General features: G+C 43.8%; 1 protein-coding gene across 1 annotated transcript in view; it reads right to left on the bottom strand.

Annotated features, from left to right (window-relative positions):
* RYR3 (ryanodine receptor 3) overlaps window positions 1–13,765 on the bottom strand; it is a 626,301-nt gene that overhangs the window by 298,056 nt on the left and 314,480 nt on the right. The window contains 2 exon segments of the mRNA XM_049899608.1: window positions 5,950–6,191; window positions 7,478–7,611. Coding sequence (XP_049755565.1) covers window positions 5,950–6,191; window positions 7,478–7,611 — 376 coding nt within the window.

The raw sequence follows: 13,765 nt of genomic DNA, 5'->3' as shown, positions 1-13,765 counted from the left end.
ATGAAGTATATCTAATTTTAAAACGTGAGTAGTGTGAAGATTTTAGAATGGGAAAAAAATTGTGGAATTGCTTTTATACAGTGTGTTTTATAACTCAACTTCCATCTAGAGGAAGCCATCTCTACCAGGTTGAGCTAGTCAGAAGGGTCCTGTACTCCACACATTTACACAAGATGACGCTCCTAATAATGATCTTGTAATGAAGTAGTACATAGGGTGGGAAGGAGCCTTGTAGTCACATGGGTCTGGGTTCAAATATCCCCAATTCTTTACCTGCTACATGAACCTGGGCACATGATTTTAACTAGGGGCTTCAGCTTCTCCATCTGTAAAATGGGCACAGTGATACCTCCTGTGAAGAGAGTGGTTTGTAACATGATAAACATAACTAATGTCACTGAATCGTATACATGAAGAAAGTTGAAATGGCAAATGATTTGTTGCGTATGCATTTACCATAATTAAAAAAAAAGAGATGTTTGTAAGGTACTATAATTACCCCTATGAGTCTGAAAAAATAAATGACTGATGTCCTCTACAATACCCAAGAGGCAGTACTGTATAACAATTAAGGACAGTTCCTAGAACCAGACTGCCTGGGTTTGAATCCTGGCGTTGCCACTTACTGTGTGGCCTTGGGCAAGTTGCCTACCTTTCTGGACTCAAGTTCCCTCATTTATCAAATTAGAATAACATTAAAGACTACCTCGCAGGATTGGTGTAAGTTTTGAATGACTTATTCTGTGCAGCATGATTATAAGAGTGCCTGACAGTATAACTCACAATCAATGCTGCTATGATTTCCTCTTTTTTAAATCATGAGTGCTTCAAAAACCTGAATTACTAACAGCAGATAAGACTGCCGGAGCATCACAGAAATATTATGCCTTTTGTGATACTAGGAAAAAGAGGTAACAAAATGGAAAATCACAGCCATGACCGTCAAGTCCAAAAGGTAATTAAAAAGTCTACTCCCTTTATTGAAAAATAGTGCTTAAGAACAGCCACTTTCAAATGTGTTTACTGTATTTGACCCTTTCAGAACGACAGAACCCTGCTGATGGAGAAAGGAAAACCAAACTTGTTTCAGAGGGTTCTTCTATGAGCTTCTGCAACTGCTCTTTGAGACAGTAAGAAGTCTAAGTAACCCTAAAGTTTATCCACTGAGAGAGGTTGGGAAGTCCCTTTGCCTCTGACACTATGAAGGAGAGAAGAAGCCTCCCTTGATTTATAGGCTCAGATCCATCGGAAGGCCCCAGGAAGCTTGGAAAGGCCATTCCAAACTCAGCATTTTAAGATAAAAGAAAAAACCACTTAATCATATGCCACGCATCTTCAAATTAACCCAAGGATATATAACTGCGGCATTTTGTCTCTTCCGATGAGTAACGCAGCCAACAGGAAACACTGGTGTTCAGCATTTCTGTAGCTCCAGGCACTGCGGAGTTTGGCATTATAACATAAGCACAAATATTTAGGCAGTTTAGAAAGTGATGGCATCCAAAGACGTAAATATGCTGGTATTCTACACTACTCCTTGGATTCTCTCCCCATAACACTGGGGTGGCAAGGTCTGGGTCACAGTGGGGCATGCTTTGATAGCAGAGCATACAAACCAACACCCCTGGACTCAGCTTGGAAGGGGGACTGGTACAGTCCCCTTGGGCAAATGTGATTCATTGCTGTCTAGTCAATTTCCACTCACAGCAACCCTATAGGACAGAGTAGAACTGCCTCATAGAGTTTCCAAGGAGTAGCTGGTGAATTTGAACTGCCAACCTTTTGGTAAGCAGCCAAGCTCTTAACCACTGTGTCATCTGACAGCAGAGCTAAATTATTCTGATCAGTCAGCAGTCCTAATAAATCAGGAAACACGATTTTACTCCATTCATTTACTTCCTTATCACTTATCTCTTGGCAAGGTGAATTCCTCTGCTTATTCCAATTTTGCAGGGGAAAAAGCTGTCAAAAGGGAAAGGGAGGTGTGAATTCTTCCTGTGAAGTGACATACTGCAGGCTGCTCTGAGTCCTGAAAGGCCACGTGGCGCCCATGTCAGGAGGGAAACCATGCTAATGGAGCTAATGCAGGACTCTGTAGGGAGGGTTGGGCAGGGCTGGGGAGGGGAACGCTTGTAGGTTACTTCATAGACTTCCATAACTATAAAGAGACCTATCAAGGATTTTCTTCCTACAGACAAAAAGATCATTCATATTCCCAGATGCCACTCTGAAACTTCTCTGCCATTCAGCATGGGACTTGGGTTCTTTACCCCCTTAGGGATTACCAGGGTGGCTCTAACTGGGCTGTTCTTATGGTCTTCAGCAAGGTACCAAGGACACTGGATTTGGTCTTTAAGATTACAGAGGACTTCACAGACAATGGGGGAAGTGAAATCCTAACGGGTGCTACAGATAAACTGTTTTTTTTTTTAACTGTGGCCCCCCCCAAATTATGTGTTAGAATTCTAACCCCTGTGCCTATGGATTCAATCCTATTGGGGAATAGGGCTTTCTTTGTTATGTTAATGAGCCATTATCAATGTAGATTGTGTCTTAAACCTAATCACTTTTTAGACATGAAAAGAGCAGATTAGAGACAAGTGGGCACACACTGGGGAAGACAGGAGCACACGGTGAGAGCTCCCGGGGAACTGAGGAGTGAACCCTGAGGCTACAGAGGCTGAGACAAGGACCTCCCCCCAGAGCCCACAAAGAGAGAGCGTCTTCCCTTAGAGCCAGCGTTCTGAATTGGGACTTCTAGCCTCCTAACAGTGAGAAAATAAATTTCTGCTCTTCAAAGTCACACACTGGGGGCATTTTTATTACAGCAGCACCAAGAAACCAAGACCAAAAAAAAAAAAAAAGCCCATTGCCATCAAGTCGATTCTGACTTATAGCGACTCTATAGGACACAGTAGAACTGCCCCCTAGGGTTTCTGAGGAGCAGCTGGTGGATTCAAACTGCTGACCTTTTGGTTAGCAGTCAATCTCTTAACCACTGCATCACCAAAACCAAACCAAACACCACTGTCCTCGAGTCGATTCTGACTCATGTCACCAGGGCTCCAGAATTTAAGATAGTAGGTATTTAATATGTGTCAGGAACGTCACATTTTTCCCTCACTAAACTTCATAAGAGCCTTAGATCATCTTCATTTTATCTGAGGGAACTGAGGCTCTGAGAGGTTAATGAATTTTCCCAAGGTCACAAAACCACTAAGTGGCAGAGCTGGGATTCAAACCCAGGCATAACTGCAAAGCCACGCTGTTTCTTCTTGGCTTTTCCCATTGACAAAGTCTCAGGGGTGCTGCAATTCTTTCCAACTACTGCAATATCTATTGTACTTGATAAGCAAGTTAAAGACCAGTTCAAGGCAGTTGCTTAATTTATACACACATGTAAGTTTAAAGTTAATGAACCAGGGTATTTAAATTTCAAGGAAAAGAAGAGAAATTGTCACGACCAATTTCTGATATCTCTCCCTAATCACCTTCCATTCCCTCCCATAGTAAGCAGGTTAGAGTGTCATTACCATTTTATTTCTTCATCAGACAATTACCCTTAAATCAGATAGTCTGGAATTCACAGCTGTCCTGGTGGGAGCCATTAACAGAAACATTATTTCTTCAGCCGGAGTACATGCTGACATATTTGCCTGCAGTGCCTTCTGGAAGATATATGTTCACCACGTGTTGGAGAGTTCAGGATGATGCTCAGACCCAAGGAGGCTTTGGGTTTTAGTAAGAATGAAAACTGAAAATCTCCCAGGCACTGGTTTCTCCACATCTGATCAGCAGCTTGGGACTGAGAAGTCAGTCCCCTGAATGTACCCATCTTTGGCAGAACAAGTGCGGGTAGTGTTCAGAGAGCCACAAACTGACTCACAACCATCCTGCCCCACCTCTATTCACAAGTCATTGCTAGTGATGACTGATGTGGGCTTAGGATATCAGCTGCCCTTCAGAGGTGACAGGGAGGATGACGACAGGAGGGGTAGGGTGACAGGGAGGATGACGGTGTGCTAGCTACTACTGTTAACAATAAACAGTTAGCTATGATGTTCACAGAAAGCAGCCCTTTCTGGATCCTCAGTGGAAGCGTTCTCCATCTAGTGACTCATTCATGTATTTATTCCACAAATGTCTACAAAGGGGTAGGCAAGTGTCCCTGTAGTGCTATAAGTCCGGAAAAGACTAAGTGCATTTTTTCCCTTTGAGAATGGTTAGCCGCTCTTTGAAATGAAGGTCCAAGTTGCTTCATCCAAGGGCCCAACTGTACTTCGTATTTCCTTAACATGCCCCTTGGAAAGTCCTCTTCAGGAGTAGTATGGGCTGCAGAGAACACTCACGGTTTATGAGGACAAGATGGTGGGAGATAAACAGCAATAAGCAAGCAGTGGGGTTAATAATTTTCACAGCCAACTCCATTCATCCCCTCATAGAATCAATACTTCCAAATACAGGAGCTATAGATATGTGTGAGCATGGTGCCTCTTTCTTCCTAAATCACCTTCCCAGAGACTGATTTCTGATAGCCATGTGACATCCAGTGGTAACCTCAGAGACATCCGGACTGTCTAAAGACTGCTACTATATAGCCAGAGACTCAGTGGTTCCACAGTGAGGCTCTGGGAACCAAGAAGGAAATACACAGCCCCCATGAAGACTGAACTAGGGAAGGGTAAGTCAGGAAGAGAGAAAACCAAGACAAGACTTTCATTTCCTGCTAACCCACCATCCTTCCATTTTGTATCTGCATTTGTCTGTACCACACTGTCCCCTGGGACATGTAGAATATGAGTGGTAGCTTTCTCACTCATTCCTCCAAATAACTAGGAATACATAAATTCACATCATTCCTAAAGGTTTAAAAAGTACAGTATAAAAACAAAAATATACTGGTCAATTGAAAATAAAGGCCAAATGCAAAAAGCATGTCATCAGGATCTGAGGTGAGTTAATTAGTGAAGTTGGATGATTTTTAGGTTTTAGCCTGGTAGCTAAGAGAAGGAACACATGGGTTACCAAACAAAAAATTACATAGGTCTGTGCTGTAAAGGCCAACATTTCTCTCACACTGGACTTATAAGGAAAAATGTGTGTCATGGCTCCTTTTGTAAGAGACACATAGCACAATGCTTACATAAGGGACTTATATAAGGGGCAAAATGGCTTCAATTTAAGTTTTGCAAAAGACACAGAAAAGATGTGCTTTGGACAACAGACAGAAGAGGCAGAGCTCTTGTGTGTGAAAGCCTGAGAGTCATGCTTGTATTTTCACCCAGCCAGAAGCCAACCCTTTCCTCCACAGCACAAGCCATGGACATGCTTGGAGAAAGCATCAATGCTTATCTTACTGAAAAAAGGGAATTGTTGAATCCTTTTTTTAAGAGGTTAGTACCTGCTATGTGTCAGACACTGATCCAGAGATTTTATAAACTATTATCTGGAGGCAGGAGGTTGCACTGACAAGATCATGGACTTGTAGTTAAATCTGGATCCCTCCCAGCACGACTTTGAGTAAATTACTTAAACATCTTGTATCTCAGTTTCCACTTCTGTAACATGAAGTCAACATTATCTACCCCAAGGGATCACTGGGAGGCTAAAATGAAAGAAAATATACAAGAAGTATGTAGCTCACTGTCCAATAAACGCTGAGTCTCTTTCTCCTTTCCTGTTTGCTCATATAATCTGAACAATCCTGCAGAACAAGGATTATAGAGATACAGACACTGAGCTTGAGAAAAGGTAAGTGATCTCTACCAGATCACACAGCTAAGACGTGCCAGAGCCCCAGTTCAGACCCAGGACAGTCTTTTTTCAGACCTGATATTCTTCCATCTAACCACCTAATTAGCTGAGGCTCTTGAGTCTGTACCATTCCACCTGAAAGCGAGTTTCCATCATTCCCAGTAAAAGGGGCCAAGGCTTTGGCAAGGTACTCACCTGACCAAAGGTGAAGTCCATCAAAGCCATAGGAGTACAGGTCATCGCCAACACCATTGCCTCCCCATCCTTCTCCACCTCCAGGGTATGGGGCGTAGCCTGAGGACGAGGCCCAGCCCACCCGGAGATGTGTGGGCTCTGCTGTTAGGAAGGGATCCACCTGGTCGATAATTAGCTCGAAGTACCATTTCTTGTACTGGGCTGAGCCCTCAGCGACTCCCAAGAAGATGTTTGGCCGGATACTGAAATTAAACATGGAGATAGGTAGCATCTACAGGCTCTTCAAAACTGAGAAAGCAAGGAGGCACTGGCTCAATTAAACCTAAGGCAAGAGGAATTTTGTTTTTTTGCATTGTTCTGGAGGAGAAAAAAATTAAAGCCTCCAATACTTGATCAAGTTCTTAGTGAAAGTCATCAGGACAACACTGACTCTACTGTAAAATATAATGAATGTCTCCTGAAATACTTCATTCAATGCAACCAACATTTTCTGAGGGCCACCTGTAGGTAAATGATGCTGAAAACATTATACAGAATTGTCAGGATTATAGTCCTCTTTCTTTCTGTAAGTGAGAGGAATGACATACTCAAGTTGGATCTTCCAGTAAATTGGTTTAAGGATCTCCATTTTCCTAATAGTAGCTTTGTTGATTATTCATAACAATGGCCTCTCAAAAGTCATCACCAGGCAACGTGGTGAAGGGCTGGCGGTTTAATGTATCCAGCAAAGTGGTTGAAATCTTGGGAGGAACCACTTGGAATTTTTCTGTTTGGATCCATACTCTTAGAGGTTTATGCTCACTGGGCAGGGGCCGTTATCTATTTGGGGTGGACAAGGAAAAACTAGGCTGACACCTAGAAGAAAGGAAGCCCATGTGGATGGCTCAGGGCTGCTGGTTGCTCCAGACTTCAGACGTTCTTTTCTCAGCACTGCAGATGAGGGTGTGGGCTTAGGTAGAAAGTGGTCGAAGAACCTTAGGCCTGCCTGGTCCAGACCCAGTGAATTCGCATGACTCAGATATGGCCACAGGTATAGACCAGCAGGCTAGGAGTTCTGCATAGGCCCATGCTCTTCGTGATGGTCCCCACAGATAGCCCTGGGGGAAAGTGTTTGCATGACAGAGGCTACCGCAAACCATAGTGTCAGGGTGGAACAACACTTTTCTGAGAAGGTTTCAGAAAAATAGTTGGTATATCAAAACACAGATGAATATACTATGAAGAAGGTACAAGATCTGCATGAATGTTTAAGTTAAAACATGGTCAACCACGTCGGGCCTAATTTTCAGCCCTCAGATGGTACATATACTCCATCCTTGGCCACTTCAGGGAAAACATTTCAGAAGCTTTGCTAAAGAGATTGACGTACAAGCTCCCAGTCATAAAAAGTGTGCACTGGCCTGGTCTTGTCCTATGTACAGAAATTATGGGTAGGCAGCTTTGGAGCTCAGTCGGCCCTCTCTTTCCAGCCTGGAAACAAGATAGGCAGAACGATGCTTGGCCTTATGGGTGATGGCGGCAGCCTTACCTGGTCACATCATTAATCAGTCGTGTCTGTAGGAGCAGGTTTCTCCGGGGCAGCAGGTTGTCACAGATCAGATTCTGGTTGGCTCTCACTGCGACCCCATTGCAGAGACAGAGGGAACACAGCACATCCAGAACCTATGGCAGGACACACCGGGCCAACCTTAGGAGCAGCAGGACCTAACTGCCATGACGCATGAAGCGGGTGCCATGAAGGGTGGGGGCTAGGACACGAGCTGGAAGAACCAGCTCAGAGTGAAGGATGCCCGTCCTTTCTCTCCAAGCAGTAGGGAGTGATGGGCCAGAGTCTGTTGCCTCTTGGCAAAATGAGCTTGGGGCTTCCTTCTAGGCTCCCTGCCCTAGTCTTGTGCCCTCCCCTCCAAACTATGCATGTAATCTGTGATCACTGTTCTAAGCATCTGAGCTCTGAAGACAGACTGTCTAGGTTCAAATCCTGCTCAGGATTAGCATAGGGCAAGTGAGAATCCTCGGGTGCAAAAACTCCAGGGAGGCAGTGACTCAGGGTCCCACAAGTGCAAGGGATGGGGGAGAAGGCCCTGATTAGGTCTCACACCAAGCTGGTGCATGCTCCCACCCAGCCTTTGCAGCACTCTGCACTGAGGACTTGTGGGCACGAATACAGATCTTAACAAGGGCACTTAAGATTCCCATTTGACTAAGTTCCCTTGTGTGTAATACATTTGGGAACTTCATAGGGGTGGAGGAGTGATGATGGTAGGGCAGATTCCTGTTCTTGAGTCTCTTGCTATAGCATCATCAAAACTCACTAAGAAACCCTTAACCAGTAAAACCAGCTGCCCTCGAGTTGATGCAGCTCACGGAAAACCCATGTGTGTCAGAGAGTAGAACTGTGCTCCATAGGATTTTCAATGGCTGATTTTTTTTGAAATAGATCTCCAGGCCTTTCTTCTGAGGTGCCTCTGGGTGGACTCAAACCTCCAACCTTTTGGCTAGCAGCCACGCAGGGACTCCAGCGTATCCTTATGTCCCTAAGAAATAAGTATTCAGAACATCTCACCTGCTTTCTTCCTCCCACCTTGAGTGAGAGCAAACCTGCAAGAGCCCAGGGGGCCCATGAACCTCCAGAGACCAGGCTCCAGGCTGTCTCTGCCCCTTCTTGTTTTCCAAGCTCCCAGAAAGTGAGAACAGTCTCTGGCCTCCTCCACCCATGTACTGGCCTCTGTCTACCCTGTCTCTTTGCATTGCGTCCTCTTTCATTCAGACTTTGTATTCCTATCTTAGCAGAGCAAGTTGTGCTGGGCCGTGAGCCTTTCCCCCCTCTTTCCACTATAGGAAGAAACGTGCAAACAGCACTCAATCAATACCAGCAGCCACGGGGCAGGCTCCACTGGCAGGGAGCTGGGCAGCCCACATTCAGTCTTTCAAAGAGGCCACCGAAGACTCAGTGCTTAGTGGGGCTAGATGGCTTCAGGTTGTTGATGACATTTCTATCCATAATTCTCACAAGCCAATTTTCTACCTGCCTCCCTGAATGTCAATTTCATTCCAGATAGATACAAAGCACATTTATGGGGCAAGCAGGAAAAAATCCCAGAGGTGGTTTTATGGAGGACTCTTAGCATTACCACACCGTGAAACAGATCATCTGTGGAAACTCGAACTCCAAAGGACAGTTTCTCAGTCTAAGAAAGGGGCCATAGATGGCCGGGAAATTAAATACTTTTTCTATCCAGCCTATCAGACATTTCCATCTGTTTTGCCTTGGAGTGATAGCTGCAGGAACCTTGCTGTCACAGCCAGAGGGAACGCAGAGCTTCATCCACAGACAATGTGAACCAGGATGAGAAGAAAGACTCTGGAAAAAGCACACAGCCCAAGAGAGCAGCGCTTCGCCTACAAATAAATGATGCCTTCGAGAATCGAGGTGACATTGTTTAGGCTTTGTTTCACAAGGCATTCTTTGTGTGAAACTGGGGAATGGGGCAAACCACCTTTTCTAAAAAAAAGTTTAAATGGGTTCTTTCAACAGAGAAGGGAGTGTAGACAGATCCCGTCCCTCCCGGAGGGCACACAGGCTCTGAGCCTGGAGGTCATTTGGACTTTCTGACTGAATGGATGCATCTCTGTGATGTCTGGAACTGTGGCAGACACCGTTAAATGCTCACCAGCTTCATTTCTTCTCCTTACATCTGCCCACCTCCCTGGCAACCTGTGGGGCCATAGACTGAGCCCTAAAACCCATTGCCGTCAAGTCGATTCCGACTCATAGTGAGTCCTAGCCAGTGGAAAACTGGTGGAAGTGATGTACTTTCAGCCTTGGCGCTGAAAATCTACACAGTCCTCCGTGCCCTGTCTCTTTTCACAAATGGATACAGAGATCCAGTGAAGGACTCCAAGGGTCTCCCTACTCAAAGTGTGATCTGGGAGCACTGGCAACACCTGAAGCTTGCTAGAAAACCACATGCTTAAGCTCCACCCCAGACTTACAGAATCAGAACCTGCATTTTAGCACCATCCCTGGAAAGCCTTAAGCAGAGTATATACTGTGAAGTCCTGCCCTAGGGGATGGGGGAGCCTTCAGATGGGAGGTGTCTCTGAATGACCATACAGAGAAGAGCCAGCCCGCTGAGGGCCTGGGACTGTGAAGTGAGCAAAAATAAATCTCCATTGTGCTAAGCTGCTGAGAATTTAGGCTTATTTGATATAGGCTTCCCTAATCAATACACTGGTCCAGCATGAGAATTTCCCTGGCCCATTTTATAGAGTTCATTTGCTTCTGGTTGTAATCCTTTTCATCACTCACACCCGGCTTCATTCAAAATCCTCTCATTTTGCTTTTATCTCCATTAGTCTCTACTGGAAACACAGGCTTATGCAGGAATTCTACTTTAAAGATAAGAAATAAGTATTGCATATCCATGGGAACATCATTCGGCTGTCATAGCATTTTGTCCTCAGCTTTTATCTTTAAAAGCAGCTTTCTAAAAAGACCTCTAACTATATTCTATGAGTTTTATATCAAGTTCTGTATTTGAGAAATGAGTGCTTTGCAGTCCCTGAGGAACAAATTTTGTTCTTCCTATGGATGATAACTGAGTGGTCGGGAATGCTTCTGTTTTGCCTTGATTGCCTGGGAACTCAAAGCCAAGTGTATGGAGTCCTGGTGGCGTAGTGGTTAAGAGCTTGGCTGCTAGCCAAAAGGTCAGCAGTTTGAATCCACTAGCCCCTCCTTGGAAACCCTATAGGGCAGTTCTACTCTGTCCTCTGGGGTCGCTATGAGTCAGAATCGACTCTATGGCAACAGGTATTGTAACAACAGAACCCCTGGGTGGTAAAACAGTTAAGGAGCTTAGCTGCTAACTGAAAGAGAAGCAGTTGGAGTCCACCCAGAGGCTTCTCAGAAGAAAGGCCTGACAATCTACTTCGAAAAAATCAGCCATCGAAAATCCCAGGGAGCACAGTTCTACTTGGAAACATAGAGAGGAACCAGGAGTCAGAGTCAACTTGATGGCAACTTTTTAAAAAATTATAACAAAATTAAATTGTAAGAGTTAACAGTCTCCTTACCTGCATTCTATCCTCCCCCTAGCCCAGGCTAAACCTTTGATTCCGGTTTATATTTTTGGGGGAGGAAGGACATTACGATTTTACCATAGTTTTCTTACGGATGGCTGTAAATCCTTTGTGAAAACAGAGATGATAATAAATAATATTTATCTGTGACAACAGTGAACAGGTTTGGCGTGAAATAGAGTGAGGGACAAGGAAAAAAGAGCAAATTTTATCTTTATCATTAGAAGCTTACTCCATGGGAAAATCATATGATGACTGTCAAAATTTTCAACAACTCTTCTTTTTCCCAAACAATAAAATCAGCGTTGCCCACACAGTAAGTGCGTTTGTGACCACTGATTAGCCAGCTATTGGGTGAGATGAGGCCTGAACATATACATGATCTTCCAAAGATTCAAGGTGAGATTCTGGCTCTACTCCTTCATTCCCTTTATTCATTATTAAAAGTCCAACAAACATGTGCTAAAGCCTACGTGTATAGCATAAAGGCTTCGCACTATGGGGATTACAAAGACAGTCCCTACCATGAAGGAATTTACAGTCTATGGTAGACATACACATAAAATAGCTATATAAAAGACAGATTGGCACAACCACTAAAACAGTACAGTCATATAAGACTAAAGGAGAGACCAACCCCAACTGTAATCACGAAAGGCTCCATGGAAGGCGTCCTGTTGAAATTAAGTTGTGAAGGACAGGTAGGGTTTTGATGGGTCTTGAAAAAAGAGGAAGTAAGGGATGCTGGGGGTTTAGCAGGAGCAAAATCTATCAGAAGTCAAGGGGCAAAGTATATCAGAAAATAGGGTGTGGGCACTGCCACCCACTCCTGTCCCATTTACTCTAAAGGTTGTGCTCTTTCCCCATAACTTATGACTTCAAATAAGATCATGCAAATTTGATCAGGGGCAATGATTTCTACGGAAGGGATGTAGCCAAGAACTAAAACATTTTAGAGGCAGGAGGGTATTAACAATTGCCGCTACATATACTCATGATTTTAAGCCTGTGATTGGAGGTGGCATGGTACAGAAAGAGGTGTCTCAAACCCAAGAAACGTACAAACCCTTTTTTAAAGGAAAAGTCATAGACCCTAAAGACCACCTTTTGTACTCATAGGGGCCCCCGTGCTCCAGTTTCAGAAACATTTAATTTATTCTATGAAAATGCCTTTTAACTGTGAAATTGTCACTGCAAAGAGTTTTGTATTTAGAAAATGGTAACAATGAAAACACAAAATCAAACGTAGTCTCACAGAACGTGTGGACTGGGAAGAATATATTCCCAGACTATAGCCTGAGACACACTGAAAAGAATATTAAACTTAAAAAACAGTTGCATCAAGTAAATTCCAATTCGTGGTGACCCCATGTGTGTCAGAGTAGAACTGTACTCCATAGGGTTTTCAAGGCCGATTTTCTAGAAGTAGGTCGCCAGGTCTATCATCTAAGGCACCTCTGTGTGGACTTGAACCTCCAAGGTTTCATTTAGCAGCTGAGTGTGTTAACTATTTGCACCACTCACGATTTCTGTATTAAACTTGGGGTAGGGAAACCTAAACTTTGGTCCTAATTTGTCAGTAATTAGCTGTGTGGCCTCTGGCAAGTTGCTTCACATCCAGGGCCCATGTCCCAGCCGTGTTTCTGCCTCTATAAGGTGGTAATAACAATAATGTTACTTCAAAAGGTGGCAGTGAGGATGAAAGAAGAGGGATGTAACATTTAGGAAAGTACCTGGCATTCATAAGTGCAAAATAAATGTTACTTATCATTATTAATATCATTGTTGCTTTGTTGTTAGAGGATCTCAGGGTCCTTTTTGGCTCTAAAATTCTATTATTTTTTGAGTCACTGTTTTCATAGAAAACTGAGTGAATGGGATGGTGACTCCTGAAAACCTAGGACTAGAGAAGACAGAGCTATCTGAATAGGAACGCGTTACCTTGGCATTTTCTAAGTAAAGGTAAATCATTGCAAGGGAATTCTGGCCAGCACTCGGCATGTTCTTTGCAAAGTTACCCCAAATACCACTGGTGATGATTTCGAGGCCAGATTTCTCATTGACGATAAACTATCCAATTGAATAATCTCTAAGGGAGGATCTGAACTCATGGCAAGCCTTCACCCACAAATTCATCAGAAGACACAATGGGAGAATCCTTGAGGAGACTCGTATGTCCCAAGATCACATTGCTGAACTTTTGCTACATTGCCAGAATTTCTAAAACTGCCTTGGCTCTGAAAGATGAAAGTCTACTCTGCTAGGGTACCCTCAGACAATAGCATCAGATCAGATACTGGATTCAAAGCAAAGTACTTCAGCTTATTAGGCCTCAGTTTCCTCAACTACAGAATGGGCCACATGTTAATCACCACATGACACCCATTAAATACTTTGTAGCTCTTTGGATGAAAGAAGCTGTAACAAAAGTGGTTATTTGCTAAGTGCATTACATAGTATCATATATAGAAGCCTCTGGGGAAACCAAGTGAGAGCAGGTTTCCTGTCAAAGGGCCCCTATGGTATTTGCACGTAGCTTTTTTTTTCTAGGCTCCCACCATGTGTTACTCGGGTACTTGCCAATTATTCTTATTACACTTCCCAGACAGAGAGAACATGTTAGAATTTAGAGAAGCTGGACTGAGCTGGAGTCTCCCGCCTGCTTTTGATTTGCTGCATTTGAGAAAGCAATTATAGACCCCACATATTTCTTTCTACTCATTGCCAAGCAATTTCA

This window comes from Elephas maximus, chromosome 10 (genome assembly GCF_024166365.1).
Source record: "Elephas maximus indicus isolate mEleMax1 chromosome 10, mEleMax1 primary haplotype, whole genome shotgun sequence".
Classification (NCBI taxonomy): Eukaryota; Metazoa; Chordata; class Mammalia; order Proboscidea; family Elephantidae; genus Elephas; species Elephas maximus.
The sequence above is the reverse complement of the archived record's forward strand: the minus strand, read 5'-3'. Positions and strand labels throughout refer to the sequence as shown.